This window comes from Gorilla gorilla, chromosome 8 (assembly GCF_029281585.2).
Source record: "Gorilla gorilla gorilla isolate KB3781 chromosome 8, NHGRI_mGorGor1-v2.1_pri, whole genome shotgun sequence".
NCBI classification, from domain to species: domain Eukaryota; kingdom Metazoa; phylum Chordata; class Mammalia; order Primates; family Hominidae; genus Gorilla; species Gorilla gorilla.
The window spans coordinates 91,787,321-91,807,287 of NC_073232.2; the positions used below are offsets into that span (position 1 = coordinate 91,787,321).

Consider the following 19,967-nt stretch of genomic DNA (forward strand, 5'->3'; position numbering starts at 1 on the left):
CCCTGCTCCTGCCCACCTGCCTCCAAGGCTCAGCCCCACCCCTTTCTCTGACCCCTCAGGCCTCTAACTGAGACCGCAGCTCTCTGAATCCCAAACTGTGAGAAAGACAGTCCAGACTCTGTCCATCACAGATGCCCACAGGCACAGTAGTTAGTTGACAAATCCATCTCTCTCTAGTTCATCTTATCCTAAGAACAGACACGAGAAAAAAGCAGGATGAGGAGCATGATCGTACCCTTACCCTCCAGATGGGAAACTGAGGCCCAGAGAGGCCTGGAGCACTGGTGCAAGCTGGCAGCAGGACTCCAGGGCTCCCTAGCCCTAGCCAGTGCCTTCCTGTGTCCAGGCCTCAGCTTCCCCTGGGGACAGTACAAGTGTTGGGCCAGATGCTCTCTCAGGTCTCTGCCTGGTGTCCATTTACTGCAGACCTCCGACCACCTTGCAGTGAGGGTGGCTCTGGCTGCTGGGAAGCCCACTTTCAGCACGTGGGGTTTAAATGCTCCTGCTGTGGGTCTCCCCACTGAGTCCCCTCCCAGGGTGCATGCTGATGGGAGGGGGCAGCTGGCAGTCTGCCCCGGGGCTGTCAGTGTGGGTCCTAGGAGGAGGGATCAGACTCAGTCCTGGGGAGGGCTGGGGGCCTGAAAGGAGCATGATGAGCCCAGGCTGCGTTTTCAGTCTTTCTAGAAGCAGGTCTGGTCCCTAGAAACAACTAGAGACAGGCCCAGGCCAGGACAAACAGGCTAGGGGGCATCATGGGAGGTGTCTCAGCTTATCTCCTCCCTCTTGCGCCTCTAGCTCACTAATCCCGCCTCTCATCTCACCTTTCTCTAACCCTCTCAGACTGCAGGACCTAGGGCAGCAGGGAAGCTCATTTGGCCTGAGCCTTACCTACAAAGGGCTCAAAGGTAGACTTTTGCTATTACATTCAAATTGCAACGTATAGATGCTCATATTTTGGAATTAATTACATTTTAGCAGTTTTTCTTTTTTAAAAAAAATCTGCTGGTACCTTAATAAACATGGAACCAGCAACCTTTTGCCGGATGTCTGTCCTCCGGGTCTCTGGGCCTGGAGGCGGGAGTGTTTCAAAGCACTTCACGCTCCGCGGCCCCACCGGCTGGCTGCGCTGCCCGCTGCGGCCGGCAGGGGTCGTCCACGGACAGGCCTGGAGGAGGCGAGACGGGGGCGGGGCCGGGAACCTGGGCAGGCCAATAAAGGCTGCGGCGCGCGGCTGCGCGGGACTCGGCCTTCTGGGCGCGCGCGACGTCAGTTTGAGTTCTGTGTTCTCCCCGCCCGTGTCCCGCCCGACCCGCACCCGCGATGCTGGCGCTGCGCTGCGGCTCCCGCTAGCTCGGCCTGCTCTCCGTCCCGCGCTCCGTGCCGCTGCGCCTCCCCGCGGCCCGCGCCTGCAGCAAGGGCGCCGGCGACCCGTCCTCTTCCTCTTCCTCCGGGAACCCGCTCGTGTACCTGGACGTGGACGCCAACGGAAAGCCGCTCGGCCGCGTGGTGCTGGAGGTGAGACCGCTCGCAGGGCCGGCCTGGGCGCGGGACACGGGCCCGGGGAGAGCCCTGGGCCCCGGGCGGCGCGGTGCCGGGCGCGCTGGGTGACCTTGGGCCTCCCCATGCCGGGCTCTGGGCCTCAGTTTTCCCATTTCTGAGAATGGGCGTCAGAATGATTTCTTCCGGCCTCCCTCGGAGCACTGGAGCGGGGGAGACGGGAGGGAGGGCACGTGTGGAGGAGAAAGCTCAAGGTCAGATGGCAGAGAGGGAGGGCCCAGCACCTCTGGGCCGGCCCGGGCACGAGGGAGGGGCTCCAGGAGCCTTCTGGGGCTGAGCCTAGATCCGGAGCTCCGAGGTGGGTGTCGGGGGTCTTGGGGTGAGCGTCGTGGCCCAGCGGGTGCTCACGTGACGGCCCTTGCACAACACGGAGCGCTTCCTGGCTCCGGCCCCGCCCCTGCGGTCGGGCTCCCACTGGGGGTGCTGGGAAATGGAGCGAGAGGTGGTTTCCAGCAGTAGTGCGGGCCCAGTAGGCCTCAGGCCCCGGCCACCCGGTGGACCCCAGAATGCCCCTCCTGCGAGTCGGGACACACTCAGAGACAGTGTGCCCGGCGCCTCAACCCCTGCCACCGTCCTTGGGGGCCACACTCAGCACCTCCCCTAACTCTTTTTTTGGGTCTTTTCTAAAGCAAAGTAAGAAACAGTCACCAGGGTAACTTTAGAGGGAAAGCCCTAGTGGAGCCTTCAGGTCGGCCACACATTGACAGCAGGGGTCAGTTTGTGTTGACTGGCCCGTTTCCCAGGGAGCCCTTGGTATTTCTTCTTCATTCTCAGTTTCTTCTGGAAAATAGGGACACCCTTCCTGCTTCCATTTGGTTCAAGGGTGGGTCTTGCAGCTTCGAGGGTAGAGGCTGGCTGGGATGGGGCTTCAGCCTTCCCTCCCCACACCCTCATGCCTCTCCCTGGGCCTCAGTTTCCCAACCCCGAATCGAGGAGCTGGCCTGGCTTCTACCTTAGACACACTCTCTTGTCCCTGAATTTCTGATGCTTTGGGCCCAGCTGTGGGAGCACTGCCAGCTGTGTCCACAGAAGTAGGCCAAGATAGCATTGTCATCTCTTCTGACAGATTAGGAAACCAAGGCCACCTCCTCCAGCCTTGGGTTCAGGAAACGGCTCCCAGAAATGATAGAGCTGCCTCCCATGGGGGTTGGCAATAATGGGAATGGAATGTCCACGTGCTTCTTCCTCAGCCTCCTTGGCCGCTGTGGGGGTGGGTGGGTGCTGAGAGACACCTACCTTCACCTGCCTCTCCAATGACCATCCTCTTTTGTCCTTCTTCTCCCCCAACAGCTGAAGGCAGATGTCGTCCCAAAGACAGCTGGTAAGACAGGGCCTGGGGCCTTCTGAGATGGGTCTAGAGGGAAGGGGGCCAGGCAGGGCAAGATGGGTGGCGTGATGAGAAGAGTCGGGTCTCAGAGACCCCTGACAGATGGGTGCTCCATGTGTGGCTCAGCCACTGGGTGCCCTGGGGCAGCCCTGCCGTCCCTCTCTGGGCCTCAACGTTGGCTCTGCCCTCCTCTCTCATAGTAGCTGGGAGCCTCAGAGCCAGTGGAAGGCACATGTAAATTTCCCGGAGACTTCCCCACTCCTGGTGCCCAATGAGGCAGGGTGATGGGCACACAGCCCTTGAGTCCGTGCCCTGCTGGCCAGCACAGCCGTGAGCCTGTACTCTTGTCACAGTGCTCAGGTACTGAGGACAGGGAAGGGGAGTGACTTGTCCAGTTACATAGCGAGTTGGGCAGAGCAGACCCAAGAGGTGGGCCAGGATCTTTATCCCCCTGTTCACTGCTGGGGATGTACATAGCAGGGATTTTGGCTGGAACGGGTATGACCCTGGAATTGGGGCCTGGCCCTGTTGACCTGTGTTTCTCTTCGACCCTCAGAGAACTTCAGAGACCTGTGCACTGGTGAGAAGGGCTTCGGCTACAAAGGCTCCACCTTCCACAGGGTGATCCCTTCCTTCATGTGCTAGGTAATGTAGTTTCCTCTTCTGTAAGGGGGGATGAGAGCAGGAGCTGCCTTGTGGGTGTGTGAAGATGCCTGGTATGAGGAAGGTGCTGAGCAGAGCAGCTGCAGTTGCTCTGTCAGCCAGGCTGCCCTCCCTGTATTAGCCGTGTATCCAGGCTTCACTGCACATGGAAGCCCAGCCCCAACCCGCTGCCACTCCAGGCCAGTGGCAGGCCCTGCCCGGGGGACTGGGAGGTGGAGTCTATCAAGAGAGAGCTGGGTTGGGAGATGGATGTGCTGGGGGTGGCCTTGAAGACTTTGAAGAGCCAGCATATCCCAGTGGTCTCTGACCTTGTCCCCTGTGTGCCCCTGAGCACTGGCGTGGGAGATAAGAGAGGGAGAGAGAGAAGTGGAGGAGGCGGAGGAGGAAGACATGTCCAGGGCAGGAACACACACGCCAGGACTTGGGGCTTCCCTTCCCAGAGAAAGGCATTATTCTCGGTGAAATGAATGTTTTTCGGTCATGTGTCATGCTCAGTTTTCACAAGCATTGGTATTGCTGTGTCAGAGGTTTGGGGGTAGGTGTTGTAGCAGGAGCTTCCTGTGGGTCAGGACCCAGGTGGTGTTGGGGCTGGTCTTCTATTAGCACAGACCTTCAAGATCAGGGATTGGGTGTCCTGGGCAGGCAGAGCCTGGAGGCAGGGGCATGGCTGTCGTGACCTCTTTGAAGACCTTTCTGCCTGGAATTCTCTCCCCATTCCCTCCACCCTGACACAGTGGCCGTCATCGTACCGTGGTAAGTGGCAGCAGGTTGGGACTGGACGTCTATGTGCGGCGAAGCCTGGATACGGGGTGAACACAGGGACGGCAGGCCTGGCCCAGCCCTAAGGCTGATGGTAAAGCAGGAGCTGAGGTGGAAGTCCTGAGCCAGGCTGGGGACTCCAGCGCGGGAGGGCTCCCTGGCACAAGGCGGTGGCACCGGGAGTCCAGACCAGAGTCCTGAGTCATCCGTTGGGAGGGATATCAATTAGGGAGCACCTAATTGACACCTGTGGATGCTTCAGCTGGGCTGGTTAGTTCCCCTGTCTTACCCACGGATCCCATCTCAGGAAAACAGCAGCCAGCCATGGCCTGGGCTGGGCAGCGCTAGGCATAGGGGCTGCTACCAGGCTCTTCTGGCCATGGGTGCCCCATGCAGGTTTGGCCACGGCTGCCTGGGCCTTAGCTGAGGCCTGAGGAAAGATGTCAGCCTTGGGCAGACTCTGTCCTGGGTCTGCAAGGGTTGGGAAAACTGCTGGGCTGGGTAAGGGGCAGTGCACGGACAGTGAGGGGACTCGGCATGGGGAGCTGGTCTGGACCAGCTGCTGGTACTCCCACAGACTAGACTCGGGAACTGGGGGGCCTCTGGCCTCTTCCTTGTTGCCCTCCAGGAGGAGTGGGTTAAATTCTGGGTCACTAAGTATCATCTCAGAATGGCCATTAGGTCTTTTGAAGATTACTTAAAAATTTGCTCAGACAAAAAGTAAGTCATTTGGAAACAAAGGTAGTTACTGTGACAAAAGATATTTAAGTTTTGTCTTTTTTTTTTTTTTTTTTGCTTATTATTCTTTTTATTAGCTCTTATTTTATTGGATGTTTATTGACCCCTTTACCTGAGGGGCGCCAACTGGGTGGGCTTGGGTGGGCTGAGGCTGCTGCCAGCGCTAGGGCCGTGGCCCCTGCCTGTTCCATGGTAGCCACTCAGAAGGTGCTTTGTGCTCACAGGCGGGCGACTTCACCAACCACAACGGCACAGGCGGGAAGTCCATCTACGGAAGCCGCTTTCCTGACGAGAACTTTACACTGAAGCACGTGGGGCCAGGTGAGTGGGGGCCTCCTCTAGGGTGAGTGTCCACACAGCTCTGACCTGGCCTGGAAGCCCCAGCAGGCCCTGAGAGGCCACATGCAGTCACCGTCCAGTATCTGATTAGTCTCCTTCCTCCCTGCGACACTGTAGGCTGTCTCAGCATTTCTGGCTTGTTGAGTTTCCCTAGAGTTTTCTCATCTCTCAGTTTAAAAAGCAGGGTTTCCGTTGGGAACTTTGTGGAAGAACCTTTAAGCAGAATGGAGGCCCTGGCCACCTCCCTGTTTGTCCTCTGAGTTTCGGGTTGGAAATTCTAGGACACTTAGAATTGTTGCAGAATGGTCCTTAGGTCCTTTGAGGATTATTTAAAATCTTGCTTAGACCAAAAGCAAATGGTTTGGAAGCCAGAGTGGTTATTGTGGCAGCATCGTGTCACCTATAAGAACCAAGGTAGAATGTGGAGAAATCTGGAGGTCAGGGCCTGGGGTCCTGCCCCAGGTCCCGCCCCAGCTCTACCACTGAGAGCTTCCACAAGGCCCTGTCCTCTCAGGCCACCCCACTGAGAACTAGCAGGCAGCAAAGGCAGGCACACCCTGGGGGCTGGTATCGGGCCCTGGTTCTCCTCTTCTGGGTCCCAGGATCTGCAGACTCGAATGTCCCTGGTGTGGTTTGCACTGTCTGCCCTTTCAAATGCCCTCCCAGGCAGGTGCCTCCAGGGGCAGCGTGGCTCAGCCCTGCTGGTTTTTGCAGGTGTCCTGTCCATGGCTAATGCTGGTCCTAACACCAACGGCTCCCAGTTCTTCATCTGCACCATAAAGGCAGACTGGTGAGTTCCCTGCCCCAGGCCCTCTGGGAATGCGGGCAGCCTTGCAGCTGGAGGAGGATTCGTGCACTTTTAGGGGCAGGCAGTTTACAGCCAGGCCTTCTGCTCTGGGACAGTGGCCCTCTCCCAGGCTGTGTGTTTGTATGAGAAAGAGAAAGTTAGTGGAAGGATCAAGGGAGAATTGGGGTTGTTCCTGCAACTCTGTCATGGTTCGGGTTCCCATTGTTGCTGTCACCTGGAATTTTCTGAGTGTGTTCTGCTCACACGCACACACGAAAGGGTTTCTCTACCAGATACATTTGGGAAATGTTGCAAAACATATTATGAGGCCTCAGGAGGGGCTGAGTAGAAGCCCACTTGTGTGGTTTTAACCTGGAGTTTCCCAGGCTTGTCTTGACCATGGGCTGAGCCTTGGCAATGCTGCAGCAGACATTTGGATATCAGCAAATTTCCAAATGAAGCCCCTGTATTATCATAAGCCTGCAGATAGCCACAGGCCTGTAAGGGCCCTGTTTTCAATGCCCATGGATTTTAGGGATGTCTCTTTCCTGGTACATTTTCCTCTAAGGGATAAATTTCTCTGGCCAGAGTCCCAAATGTCCTAGCCCTGGGGCACCTGGGGATGAACTGGCTGGGAGCTGACTTGGTAAAGCCCATTTCCGAGGATTTTAGGGAGACCTAGGTGGGGCAGACACTAGAAGTGTCCAGCCTCCAAGCCCAAGAGATGTGGCCGGCAGGGCTGGGCAGGTCCTTGCTGGCTCAGCCTGCTCTTTGCTCCTTCATGGGACCCCAGTGGATCCTGCAGTTCTGCTCTTGGCTGGAACCACGCCAGCTTCACTGGAGCTAGACTGAGCCGCCTTTTACATTATTGGACTCTCTCAGGTTGAGAGCTGCCCAGGACTCCTGCAGTTTCACCACCCTTGTTCCTTTGGCTCTTGACTCATCATTCATGACCGTTAACGTGGTTCCATTTGTATGGACTTCTTCTTTCTTCAGAGCATTTCAGTATCCTGTTACCTCCCTGTGCGGAACAAAGAATACTCCACTTTTGATAGATGGGGTTACCAGGATTCAGGCTACGTGGCCTGAGGCAAGGTCACAACATGAGTGACAGAATGTGTCCTGGAAGCCAGGCATCCTCTGGGATGTATTTGGGGCGCTCAACAAGGCTTGATCGAGCTTTGGGGGTAGATCTAGCTATTCCATGGGGATTCTTTTCAGAATTGCTGTTTTCGGTAACTAATTCCATGACCAGGTCCATGGCATTGGATGACATTGCGCTACACTGTTGCTCACCCGGGTCACCCGTCCTCACAGGTTGGATGGCAAGCATGTTGTGTTCGGTCACGTCAAAGAGGGCATGGACGTCATGAAGAAAATAGAATCTTTCGGCTCTAAGAGTGGGAGGACATCCAAGAAGATTGTCATCACAGACTGTGGCCAGTTGAGCTAATCTGTGGCCAGGGTGCTGGCACGGTGGCAGCTGCAAATGTCCATGCACCCAGGTGGCCGCGTTGGGCTGTCAGCCAAGGTGCCTGAAACGATACGTGTGCCCACTCCACCGTCACGGTGTGCCTGAGGAAGGCTGCTAGGGATGTTAGACCTCGGCCAGGACCCACCACATTGCTTCCTAATACCCACCCTTCCTCACGACCTCATTTCTGGGCATCTTTGTGGACGTGATGTCACCCACCCCTTGTCAAGCATTGCCTGTGATTGCCCAGCCCAGATTCATCTGTGCCTTGGACATGGTGATGGTGATGGGTTGCCATCCAAGTGAAGGTCTTTTCCTTGACCAAGGGGGACAGTCAGTTTTGCAAAAGGACTCTAATACCTGTTTAATATTGTCTTCCTAATTGGGATAATTTAATTAACAAGATTGACTAGAAGTGAAACTGCAACACTAACTTCCCCATGCTGTGGTGTGACCTGAGTTGGTGACACAGGCCACAGACCCCAGAGCTTGGCTTTTGAAACACAACTCAGGGCTTTTGTGAAGCTTCCCCCCACTGAGATCTTTCCTCCTGGTTACTGTGAAGCCTGTTGGTTTGCTGCTGTCGTTGTTGAGGAGGGCCCATGGGGGTAGGAGCAGTTGAACCTGGGAACAAACCTCACTTGAGCTGTGCCTAGACAATGTGAATTCCTGTGTTGCTAACAGAAGTGGCCTGTAAGCTCCTGTGCTCCGGAGGGAAGCATTTCCTGGTAGGCTTTGATTTTTCTGTGTGTTAAAGAAATTCAATCTACTGATGATGTATTATGCATAAAACATTTCTAGAACATGGATTTGTGTTCACCTTAAATGTGAAAATAAATCCTATTTTCTATGGAAGACTGGTACCTGGTTTCTGGAAGAGGGGTCTGTAACTTGGAGCTGATCTTTACTGAGCTCGCCATGGCAGATGCCATGCTCAGGATGTTCATGTGGATGGTTTCATGTCATCGTGCTGGCATCTTGTCCTCCCTGCCTTAGAGATGAGGCTCAGACAAACGACCTTAGCACCCATAGCCTATGCCATGAGCACTGGCTCCACCCTGAATCCCAGCTCCTCCCCTTAGTGACCCCAAGTCTGTTTCCCTCAGCTGCATAAGGAGGCGATATAGTTTGAATATTTGTCCCCAGCCAGATCTCATGTTGAACTGTAATCCCCAGTGCTGGAGGTGGGGCCTGGTACGAGGTGTTTGGATCATGGGGACGGGTATTTCATGGCTTGGTGCTGTTTTCTTGATAGTGAATTATTGCAAGATATGGTCATTTAAAATTGTGTGGCACCTCCCCCTGCCCCCTTCTTGCTCCTGCTTTCACCATGTGACATGCCTGATCCCCCTTCACCTTTTGCCATGGTCATAAGCTTCCTGAGGCCTCCCTGGAAGCTGAGCAGATGCCAGCACCATGCTTCCTGTACATCCTGCAGAACCATAAGCCAATTAAACCTCTTTAATAATAAATTACCCAGTCTCAAGTATTTTTTTATAGCAATACAAGAATCCTAACACGGGGTAACAATAAGGCCCACCTCGTAGGGTGGTGATCCACGTGAAGTGCATAACGCAGTGTCTGGCGCACCTTCCTAAGCACTCTGGAGTGACAAGGATGATGACCTTTCCCCTGTCAGGGTCTTAGGAAGGAGGAGGGATGCCAGAGCAAAGGAGCCTCCATCATCTGAGGTTAGGAGTGGACTTCCTAGGATAAGCCAGTCCCATTTGGAATTGACTTCTAGGTGTTTCCGAATTCACAGGGAAGGCAGGATTGGAGGTAAGAGCTTCCCTAGGTAGACAGGGCTGTGGCATGGTCAGGCAGTTGAGTGGTCAGGCAGGTAGTTCTCAGAGGAAATTTGGGCTCTTTTGAGGGCATCTAACAGAATTATTTTTCACTGGGGTTCCCTGAGTGAGGTTATGTGTAGTCTTAGGTTAATGGAGTCACTCTGAGGTCATGGTGACTGGGGTCGGGTCATTTGGAGTCATGGAGAGTTCCCATGAAGTCAGTTTCAGTAGGACAAGTAGTCTTAAAACAATTATCAAGAGCGTTAAGGGTCCTCAAAGCAGACAAGGAGGACACAAGGAGCATGGGCCCCTGAACCCCATTTGCAGTCATAGATGCCCTCCATTTATATATTGGGGTTCTGCAAGGGATTTCATTTGAAGAATAGGATCTTGAGCCAAATCATAATTAGTAATTTCTCATCCAGTCTAACACTTTACAGATGGGTAAACTGAGACCCCAAGAGGGATTATGATTGTCCCATGTGACCTTGTGAATCAATTGGCAAAACGGGCTAGAATCCAGGGTTTTTGGCAGTCTGCAGGGATTTCTGTTGGGGGCCTTCGAGAATGCACAGGTGCCTTGGGGGACATATTGCCAAAGGTTCTCAGGCCACACACATTCAGAGCACAACTGATCTCTGAGGTCAAAGCCCACAGCTTCACTCCCTCTGGAGTTTCCTCTTTTGGGGCTTATGTTTAGTCATTGTGTTTCCTTCTTGCTGAGGAGAGTGTGTGTGTGTGTGCGCGGGTATGTGTATGTGTGTGTGTATCTCCACCCAGAGAAGTCTAAGGTGAGGTGAGGGTGCACCAAACATGCAGGAATCTCCTAAAAACCGAGTTCCCTGAAAGCAGGGCCGATCCCTGTGCTGCTCATTCCCTGAGCTCCCTGCACAAAGGCCTGAGCCTAGTCATATTTCTTGCATAAAGCAAGAACATAAGTAATATACAAATAAAATACTGGCTTGTTTCTGGCCAGTGAGCACTCAATACCTCATGCATAAATGAGGCAGTGAGTCTTACACATGCACTCATAGATGTAATCATAAGTGGTGCCATGTACACATGATTTTTTAAAAAAAATCTGAAACATCAATTTTATTTTCTGTGATGTGATAGCTTTTCAAAATGATTTCATTGAGGTATATTTACGTACAAGAAAAGTCACTTCAAGTGTACACATCAATGACTTTTGACAAAAGCATATACTAGTAATATCTATCACCAAATTAAGATACAGAATGTTTCCATCTTTCCAGAAAGTTCTCTCTGTGCCCCTTCCCAGGCAGCCACTGGATCTTATCCCTGTAATTTTGCGTGTTCTAGAACTTTGTAGAAATGGTATCGAGCAGGGTTCACTTTTTCATGTCTGGCTTCTCCAGCATGGCATGTGTGAGAATGTGTGAGACTCTAATATGCTTCTGGGTTCTAAAGAATCTTGCTCCATGAAAAGGAATTTCTTAAAGGTTTCCTAGGTCTGGGAAGGCCTAAAGCAATGCTTCTAGGAATCACAGAGTGCCAGTAAATCATGCAGATTTCTGGCCATACCTGAGACACCTTTTGAATATTTGCATCTAGGAATCAGAATTTTAAAATAATAATTCTGAGAGGTGAAGCCAGCTGGACTTCCCTTGGGGAACTTTCCTGTCTTACAAGAGGATTGTAAAATGCACCAATCAGTGCTCTGTAAAATGCACCAATCAGCGCTCTGTAATACGGACCAATCAGCAGGATTCTGAAAGTAGCCATTCGTGGGGAGGACTGAAAAAAGGGCACTCTGATAGGACAGAAATGGAACATGGGCGGGGACAAATAAGGGAATAAAAGTTGGCCATCCCAACCAGCAGCAGCAACCGGCTCGGATCTCTTTCCGTGTTGTGGAAACTTTGTCCTTTCCGTCTTCACAATAAACCTTGCTACCGCTCACTTGTGCCATCTTTAAGAGCTGCAACACTCACCGGGAAGGGCCGTGGCTCCATTCTTGAAGTCAACGAGACCATGAACCCTCTGGCAGGAAGCAATTCCGGAGACAATTCTGATAAAGCTTAAGAAGTTGAGTGTAGCCACAGTGGGTAAGAGTGAAAGGGAAGGTCACATGGCTCAACACTAGAGTCATCATGTACTTCTGGAAACATTTTTTACTGGACTTTCTGGGACTCTAGTGTGACACTCTCCACTTTTAAAAGAAGCCTCACTTAAGGAGTCTGACAAGTCTCAGATGACTGGGTGGGGCACATCCTATTCCACTCAAGCTCTGTGGGGGCCAGTGGGCAGGGGTGCTCCTCGATAGCGCTGGTCAAAGTGGCCAGCCAGGCATGGTGGCTCATGCGTGTAATCCCAGCACTTTGGGAAGCAGAGGTGAACGGATTGCTTGAGCCCAGAGGTTTGAGACCAGCCTGGTCAACATAGTGAGATCTCATCTCTACCAAAAAAAAAAATTAAAACTTAGCTGGGCTTGGTGACATGTGCCTGTGGTCCCAGCTACTCGGGAGGCTGAGGTAAGAGGATCACCTGAGCCCAGGAGGTGGAGGCTGCAGTGAGCCATGATCATGCAGCGGGACTGCAGTCTGGGTGACAGAGCAACACGCTGTCTCAAAAAAAGAAAGAAAAAGTGGCTCCCCCTGTCTTTGCCTATGCAGGAGTCTGTGAAGGAAGAAGCTCCTAGAGGGGTGGAGGCCCTAGCTCTTGTTTTGCCATCTAGGAGGAGGGGCTGCCTTGGGTGGGCCTTGGATGGAGCGCATTTCTCAGTGAGTGGATTGCAGAGGCCAGAAGTCAGCTCTATGTCCAAGATTCTTCAGAATATGGCAGGTAGAGAAAGTCTTGGGTCCATTCTGCCTCCCAGATCACCCAGCCTGTAGAGGCTGTCCAGAATTATGCTGATAACATTATTGCTATTCTATCGTATTGTGATCGTTAATTTTATGGGTCAATTTTTTTTTTTTTTTGAGATGGGGTCTCACTCTGTCACCCATGCCGGAGTGCAGTGGCACAGTTATAGCTTGCTGTAATCTCAAACTCCTAGGCTCAAGCAATCCTCCCACCTCAGCACCCTGAGTAGCCAGGACTACAGGCACGTGCCACCATGCTTGGCTATTTATTTTTTATTTTTTAAAAGATGCAGGTCTTGCTGTATTTCCCAGGCCAGTCTCAAACTCCTGGCCCCAAGTGGTCCTCCCACTTCAAATTCCCAAAATGTTGGGATTATAGGTGTGAGGCACCACACCCAGCCTTATGTGTCAACCTAACTGGGTCACAGAGTTACACATTGGGTCAGACACTATTCTGGGTGTGTCTGTGAGGGTGTTTCTGTCTAAGATTAATATTTGCATAGCTAGACCGAGTAAAGCAGGTGGTTCTCCCTCGTGTGGGTGGACTTCGTCCAGTCAACTTCGTCCAGTCAACTGAAGACCTGAATAGAACAAAAGGCTAAGAGGGAACGCCTCCTGCCTGACGGCCCTCAGCTGGAACATTGGTATTTTCTGTCTTTGGACTCAAACTGCCTTTGGACCCTGGCTGTCTCAGGGTCTTGAGCCTGCCAGCCTTCAGACTGGAACCTACATTGGCTCTTCTGGTTCTCAGGCCTTCAGACTCGGACTGGACCTACACCATTGGCTCTCCTGGGTCTCCAGCCCGCCAACTACAGGTGGTGGGTCTTCTCAGCCCCCATGATCACATGAGCCAATTCCTTATATTTTTGTATCATATATATTTTATGTATATGGTATAAATATATACACACACGCACACACATATATATTCTACTGATTCTGTTTCTCTTACACATATTGTCTTTTTTCTATTTATAACACCAAAATGCACATGTAAAAATTCAAATGTTACATCATTATATAATATAGAGAATTAGCATTGCCTACAATCCTATTACAGTAATAGTTGGTATAGGTTTCTGCGTTTGCTTAGCTGCAAAGACCACCACTCCTTTCCTAACAATGAGAAGAAGCTGAATAAACTACAAAATCGTAACTTTTCTTGAGCTCACCAGAAAGGCAACCAAATAACCTGAGTTTCAAAGAGGAACAAAGCGGCCAGTCGCCATGGCTTACGCCTGTAATCCCAGCACTTTGGGAGGCCAAGGTGGGCGGATCACCTGAGGTCAGGAGTTGGAGACCAGCCTGGCCAACGTGGCGAAACCCTGTCTCTACTAAAAATAAAAAAAAAATAGCTGGGCATGGTGGTGCATGCCCGTAATCTCAGCTACTCTGGAGACTGAGGCAGGAGAATCACTTGAACCGGGTGGCGGAGGTTGCAATGAGCCGAGATTGCACCACTGCACTCTAGCCTGGGCAACAGAGTGAGACTCCATCTCAAAAAAAAAAAAAAAGAGGAACGAGGCCCTGCAAGGAGAGAGAGGACACACAGTTTCACCTGTGGCAGAGCACTGTAGGAAGATATGACCATGAAACAACTGTGTAAAATAAAATAAAATTAGGTAACCTTTTAATGAATTGCTAAAGGCCAAGAGGGGGCTAATGTGTCTGTCTGGAGTAGCTGGGGACCCCAGATGCAAAGGGAGTTCAACATCTTTCTCCAGGCTCCCACCAGATGCACAGAAGACCTAAGAGGGAGCCCAACTTGGTGGTTCAGGTCTGCAGGAAGGGACCTTCAGCTGCTGGAGAAAGGCACGGAGCCTCGTCCACTTCCTCAGGTTCTTCTCTCCTATGAAGTAAATTTGAGAATCCACTGGGAGGTTGGGCATTACACCATCCATCCCCAGGAACATGTAAAAGTGCACTGTGGCTGGGGGAAGTAGAACACACATCCTTTTATCCCTGTGGGAGGGGTAAGAAGCCATCCAGGGCCCAGGATCCTTTAGCGATACCAACCAGAAATTGACTACCTCTGGTGGAAGAGGGAGCAAGAAACAGCCAAGACATGCCTAAGACTAAGGCGGGATGAGGACAGCAGAAAAGCCTCCTGCCTTACTATGAGCCTGGTCTACCAGTGGGGGAGGGCGGGGCATGGAGAGAGACACCCTCCGTATTGCAGAAAGCTGAGTGTGGAGTCTAAACAATCCTTTGGCACCCCAGCTCCACTGTAAGCACAAGTCAACAGTAATCCACCACTTAAGGAATTTGAAGCCTATGGAGCTCTGAAAGCAAGAATAGCAACACAAACCCCAAATCCAGCTCAACCCCTGAGGCGACTAACTCAATTTCCCACAATAATGGCCTGAAAGAATCAGTGGCATGCCTGTTTCCAGTGTACATACTGTATTAGTCAGGGTTCTTCAGAGAACTAGAACCAATTGGATGTGTATATATATATAGGCAGAGGGAGAGAGAGAGAGATTGAGAGATTTTAATTAATTGGCTCATGCAGTTGTGGGACCTGGGCAAGTCCAAATTCTGCAGGACAGGCCAGCAGGCTGGTGACTCAGGGAAGAGTTGATTTTGGAGCTTGGGTTCAAGAAGCAAAATGCCACCTTCTTTGGTGGACCTTAGTCTTTTTCTCTTAAAGTCTTCAACTGATTGGATGAGGCCCACCACATTATGGAGGGCAGTATGCTTTACTCAAAGTCACTGATTTAAATTTTAATCTCATCTCAAAAATACCTTCACAGCAACATCTAGACTGGTGTGTGACCAAATATCTGAGTACCCTGGCCTAGCCAAGTTGACACATAAAATTAATAATGACACATACTGTTGACTACTGTCTGTTCTATTGTTGGAATTCTATTGATTTTCAACAAAAAATTAGAAGACACACAAAATGCAAAGAAGAAAAACATTGTCAAGAAATAAAACAACAGAATCAGACTCAGATATAACATTGTCAGATATGAACATTAAAATAACTCTGATTAATATGTTGGAAGATCTAGTGGGAAAGGATACATTCAGTAGAGAAAAACTACAAGAAAGAGCCTAATGGAGATGCTAGAAGTGAAAAAATATATTAAAATGAAGAATTCCTTTGATGAGCTTATTAGTAAACTTAGCACAGCTGAGGAATGTATCAGTGACCTTAAAGAGGTCAAAAGAAATTAATCCAGATGGAAACACAAAGAGAAACCAGAGTGAAAGAGAACAGAGCATCAAAGAACTATGGGATAATATCAAAATGCCTAGCAGAGGTGTCATTTTAGCCCCAGAATGAGAAAAGAAATGAATGCAGAAGAATAAGTATTTAAAGAAATAAGTGGTAACATTTTTCCAGAATTATTGAGACATATCAAACCACAGATACAAGAAATTCTGAGAACCTCAAGCAGGAAAGACCACACACACATACACGCACACACACACACCAGAGTGGCTTAGCATCAAACTATGAAAACCAAAGATAACAAGAAAATCTCTAAGGCAATCTCCCACAACACACACACACCAAAACCGTGAATTACAGAGGAACAAAGATAAAAATGATAGCAGACTTCTCATCAGAAATTATGCAAGTTAAAAACAATGAATTGACAAGCTAATTTTTATTTTTAATTTTTGTGGGTACTTAGTAGGTGTATACTTATGAGGTACATAAGATGTTTTGATTCAGGCATGCCATGTGAAAGGGAAATAAGCACATCATGGATTGAGACTTTAAAGTACTGAGTGGGAGAAAAAATAACCCATCTATTCACAATTCTACGGCCAGGGAAAATACCCTTCAAAAATAAAAGCAGAAAACAAAAGCAAAAATCCTTTCTGACAACAAAGGCAGAACAAATTCACTGTCAGCAGGCCCATGATACAAGCAAGGTTAGAAGAAGTTCTTCAGGAAGAAGTATGATACCAAACAGCAACTTGGATCTACACAAAGAAATGAAGAATTCTGGAAATGGTAAAAAAAATTAAGTATATAAAAGCACTTTCTTTCATTATTTTAAATGCAATTTGACTTAAAAAGATAATCTTTAAAAATAATCCTGCTTTAATTAGGACAAATACCTAATGCAAATGGGGCTTAAAACCTAGGTGACGGGTTGATGGGTGCAGCAAACCACCATGGCATATGTATACCTATGTAACAAACCTGCAAGTTCTGCACATGTATCCCAGAACTTAGAGTAAAATTAAAACAAAAAAATCATACTTTAATCTTTGTTTCAGTCTATCACAGAATTTTAGTATGTGTAAAAGTAAAATGCACGCTAAAATTGCACAAGGAATGAGAGGAAGAAATCAGAAGTAAACTGTTGTAAGATTCTTATGCTATAGTTGAAGTTGTATATTATTTGAATGTAGACTGTGATAAATTAATGACATATGTTGTAAACATGAAAACAACCACTCACTTCTTAAAAGAGATCTATTTACATTAGTTTCCCATGGCTGCTGTCACAAATTACCATAAACATACTTGCTTAAAACAATACAAATTGGCTGGGCGTGGTGGCTCATGCCTGTAATCCCAGCACTTTGGGAGGCCGAGGCCGGTGGAACACGAGGTCAGGAGTTCAAGACCTGCCTGGCCAAGATGGTGAAACCCCGTCTCTACTAAAAATACAACAATTAGCCGGGAGTAGTGGCGGGCGCTTGTAATCCCAGCTACCTGAGAAGCTGAGGCAGAGAATTGCTTGAACCCAGGAGGTGGAGGTTGCAGTGAGCCGAGATTACACCACTGCACTCCAGCCTGGGCGACAGAGTGAGACTCTGTCTCAAAAACAAACAAACAAACAACAAGAACAACAAAAAACCCACAAATTTAAGTCTGAAATGGGTTTCACTGGGCTAAAGTCAAGATGCTGGTAGGTTGCATTATTTTGGAGGCTCTAGGGGAGAGAACATTCCTTGCCTTTTCTAACTTCTCTAGAGGTTGCCTGTATTCCTCGGCTTGTGGCTTCTTCCTCCATCTTCAAAGCCAACATAGCATCATCACCTGAATCTCTGCTTCCGTATCATCTTCTTCTCTGACTCTCACTCTCCTGCATTCCTCCTGCACTTTTCAGTACCCTTGTGATTACATTGGACCCATTGGGTAATCCAGATAATCTTCCCATATTAAAATTCTTAATTACATCTGCAAAGTTCCTTTTGCTATGTAAGTTAACACATTCATAGGTAGAAAGAGATGAAAGGAACAAAACACAAATGGATAGTATTTGGATGACAATTTAAAATTCAAACATATTATAATAACATTACATGTAAATAGTCTAAATATTGCAATTAAAGCTTATTCTATTAAGACATATATGGTAAACCCTAGAGAAACTACTAAAAAAAACCCTCAAAAAATATAATGAAAAAAATCACATTTAATTAATGAAAATTTCAATACTATATTGGAAAATATTCACTTGATGCAAAAGACAATATTAAAGAAGAAGTAGAGGAACAAAAATGACATGAGACACAAGAAAAACAAAAGGTAAGTTGGCAGATGCAAATCCAAATATGCTAATGACGACATGAAATGTAAATTGATTAAGCAATCTGATCGAAAGACTGAGCTAGACCGCATTAAAAAAACCAGATCCAACTATATGGTGTCTATAGGAGACAAGCTTTTAAATACGTACATAAATAGACTGAAAGTAAAAGGATGGAGAAAGACACATTAGCTTATATAACAGCAACCACATGAAAGCTAAAGTGGCTACAATAATATCAAACAAAATATAATTTAAAACAACAAATGTTACTGGAGGCATGGTGGCTCACACTTGTAATCCCAGCACTTTGGGAGGCTGAGGTGGGAGAATCACTTGAAACCAGGAGTTCAAGACCAGCCTAGACAACATAGTGAGAACTTGTCTCTATTTAAAAACAAAACCAAACAAATGTTACTGGAGATAAAGAGGGACATTTTATAATGGTGAATTCATTGGAGAGATATAACAATTAGATACATATATGTGCCCCATAAAAGAATACCAAAGTACCAGAAGCACAACCTGACAGAAATAAAGGGAGAAATAACAATTTAACAATAATAGAGACTTCAATAATGAATAGAACAACTACACAGAAGATTAACAGGGAAAGAGGACTAGAACAAAACTGTACATGAACCAGAACTAGCAGACATCAATAGAACCCTCCGCCTAACAACAACAAAGGGTACCTTCTTCTCAAGCACACATAGAACCTTCTCTAGGGCAGGCCATCTGGCTATACTATAAACAAACCTCTGTACATTTAAAGGACAGGAATAATGTGACGCATGTTTTCCAAGCACAATGGAATGAAATTAAAAGTCAATTGCAGGGAAAATTTGAGGGAACTCATAAATAAGTAGACATTAACAATTAAACAACACAGATCTTCTGGGATGCAGCTAAAGCAGTGATTAGAGGAAAACTTATAACTGTAAATGCCTACATTAATGAAGAATAAAGGTTTCGAATGAGTAACCTAATCTTTCATCTTAAAACACTGGGAAAAGAAGACAAAATAAACCCAGAGCAAGAAAAAGGAAAGAAATAAATATTAAGGCAGAAATTAATAAAATAGAGATGAGAAAAGCTGTAGAGAAAAATCAATGATCCAAAAGCCAGCTTTTCATAGAAAGATCAACAAAATTGACAAACCTTTAGTCAGTTTGATGAAGAAAAAAGAGAGAAGACTCAACTTAGTTGAATTATAAATTAAAGAGGGAATATTATTACCAGCCTTTGAGAAAGAAAAAGGATTAAAGAGGACTAGTATGAACAATTATATTGCAACGAATTAGGTAACTTACATGAAATGCACAAATTCCTAGAAAGACACAGACTTCAAAAATAAATAAGCTGAATAGACCGCTAGTAAGTGAAGAGACTAAAGCAGTAATCAAAATCTACCTGCAAAGAAAAGCCTAGGTCCAGATGGCCTCTGGGCTGCATTCTACCTAACACTCAAAGAAGAATTAATACCAATTTTTTACAAACTCTTCCAAAAAATAGAAGAGAAGGGAACAGTTTCCCTGTTATTCTATGAGGCCAGTATTACCCTGATGTCAAAACCAAAGACATCACAAGAGAAGAAAACTATGGACCAATATCGCTTATGAATATGGCCACAAAAATCCCCAACAAAATACTAGCAAATGAATACAGCAACATATAAAATGAATTATACATCTTGACCAAGTGTGATTTATCCCAAGGATGTAAGGTTGGTTTAACATCTGAAAATCTATTAATATAATATATATTATAATTACATAATATATAATAACATATAAGATATTTTAATAGAATAAAAACAAAAATTACATGATTATCTTAATAGATGCAGAAGAAGCATTCAACAAAATCCAAAACCCTTTCATTATTAAAAAAAAAAACCACTGAATGAGCTAGTAATAGAAGGAATCTTTCTCAATATGTAAAGGACATCCATGACAAACCTAGAGCTAACATCATATTTAATGGTGAAAGACTGAATGCTTTCCCCTTAAGATCAGAAGTAAGACATGATATTTGCTTTTGCTTTCGGAACTTTTTTTTTTTTTTTTGACACAGGGTCTTACTGTGTTGCTCAGGCTGGAGTGAGTGCAGAGCTGGAGTGCAGTGCTGCAATCACGGCTCCCTGAAGCTTGACCTTCCAGGCTAAGGTGATCATCCCACCTCAGCCTCCTGAGTAGCTGGGACCA

At 47.9% G+C, this 19,967-nt stretch overlaps 1 protein-coding gene across 12 annotated transcripts in view; it reads left to right on the forward strand.

Annotated features, from left to right (window-relative positions):
* The first annotated feature begins 1,028 nt into the window (after positions 1 to 1,028).
* Positions 1,029 to 19,967, forward strand: part of LOC115932634 (uncharacterized) — a 41,782-nt gene continuing 22,843 nt past the window's right edge. Inside the window, exons 1-7 of one of the 12 annotated variants that reach the window (XR_008668911.2) lie at positions 1,166 to 1,515; positions 2,848 to 2,878; positions 3,441 to 3,529; positions 4,282 to 4,576; positions 5,269 to 5,365; positions 6,098 to 6,173; positions 7,488 to 9,116. Coding sequence is in view for 1 of the 12 variants with exons in the window: in XM_063710283.1 (XP_063566353.1) it covers positions 1,044 to 1,515; positions 2,848 to 2,878; position 3,441 (504 nt within the window). In the remaining 11 variants the exon portion in view is untranslated. The other 11 variants (XR_010135249.1, XR_010135251.1, XR_008668913.2 and 8 more) reach the window with 11 other exon arrangements.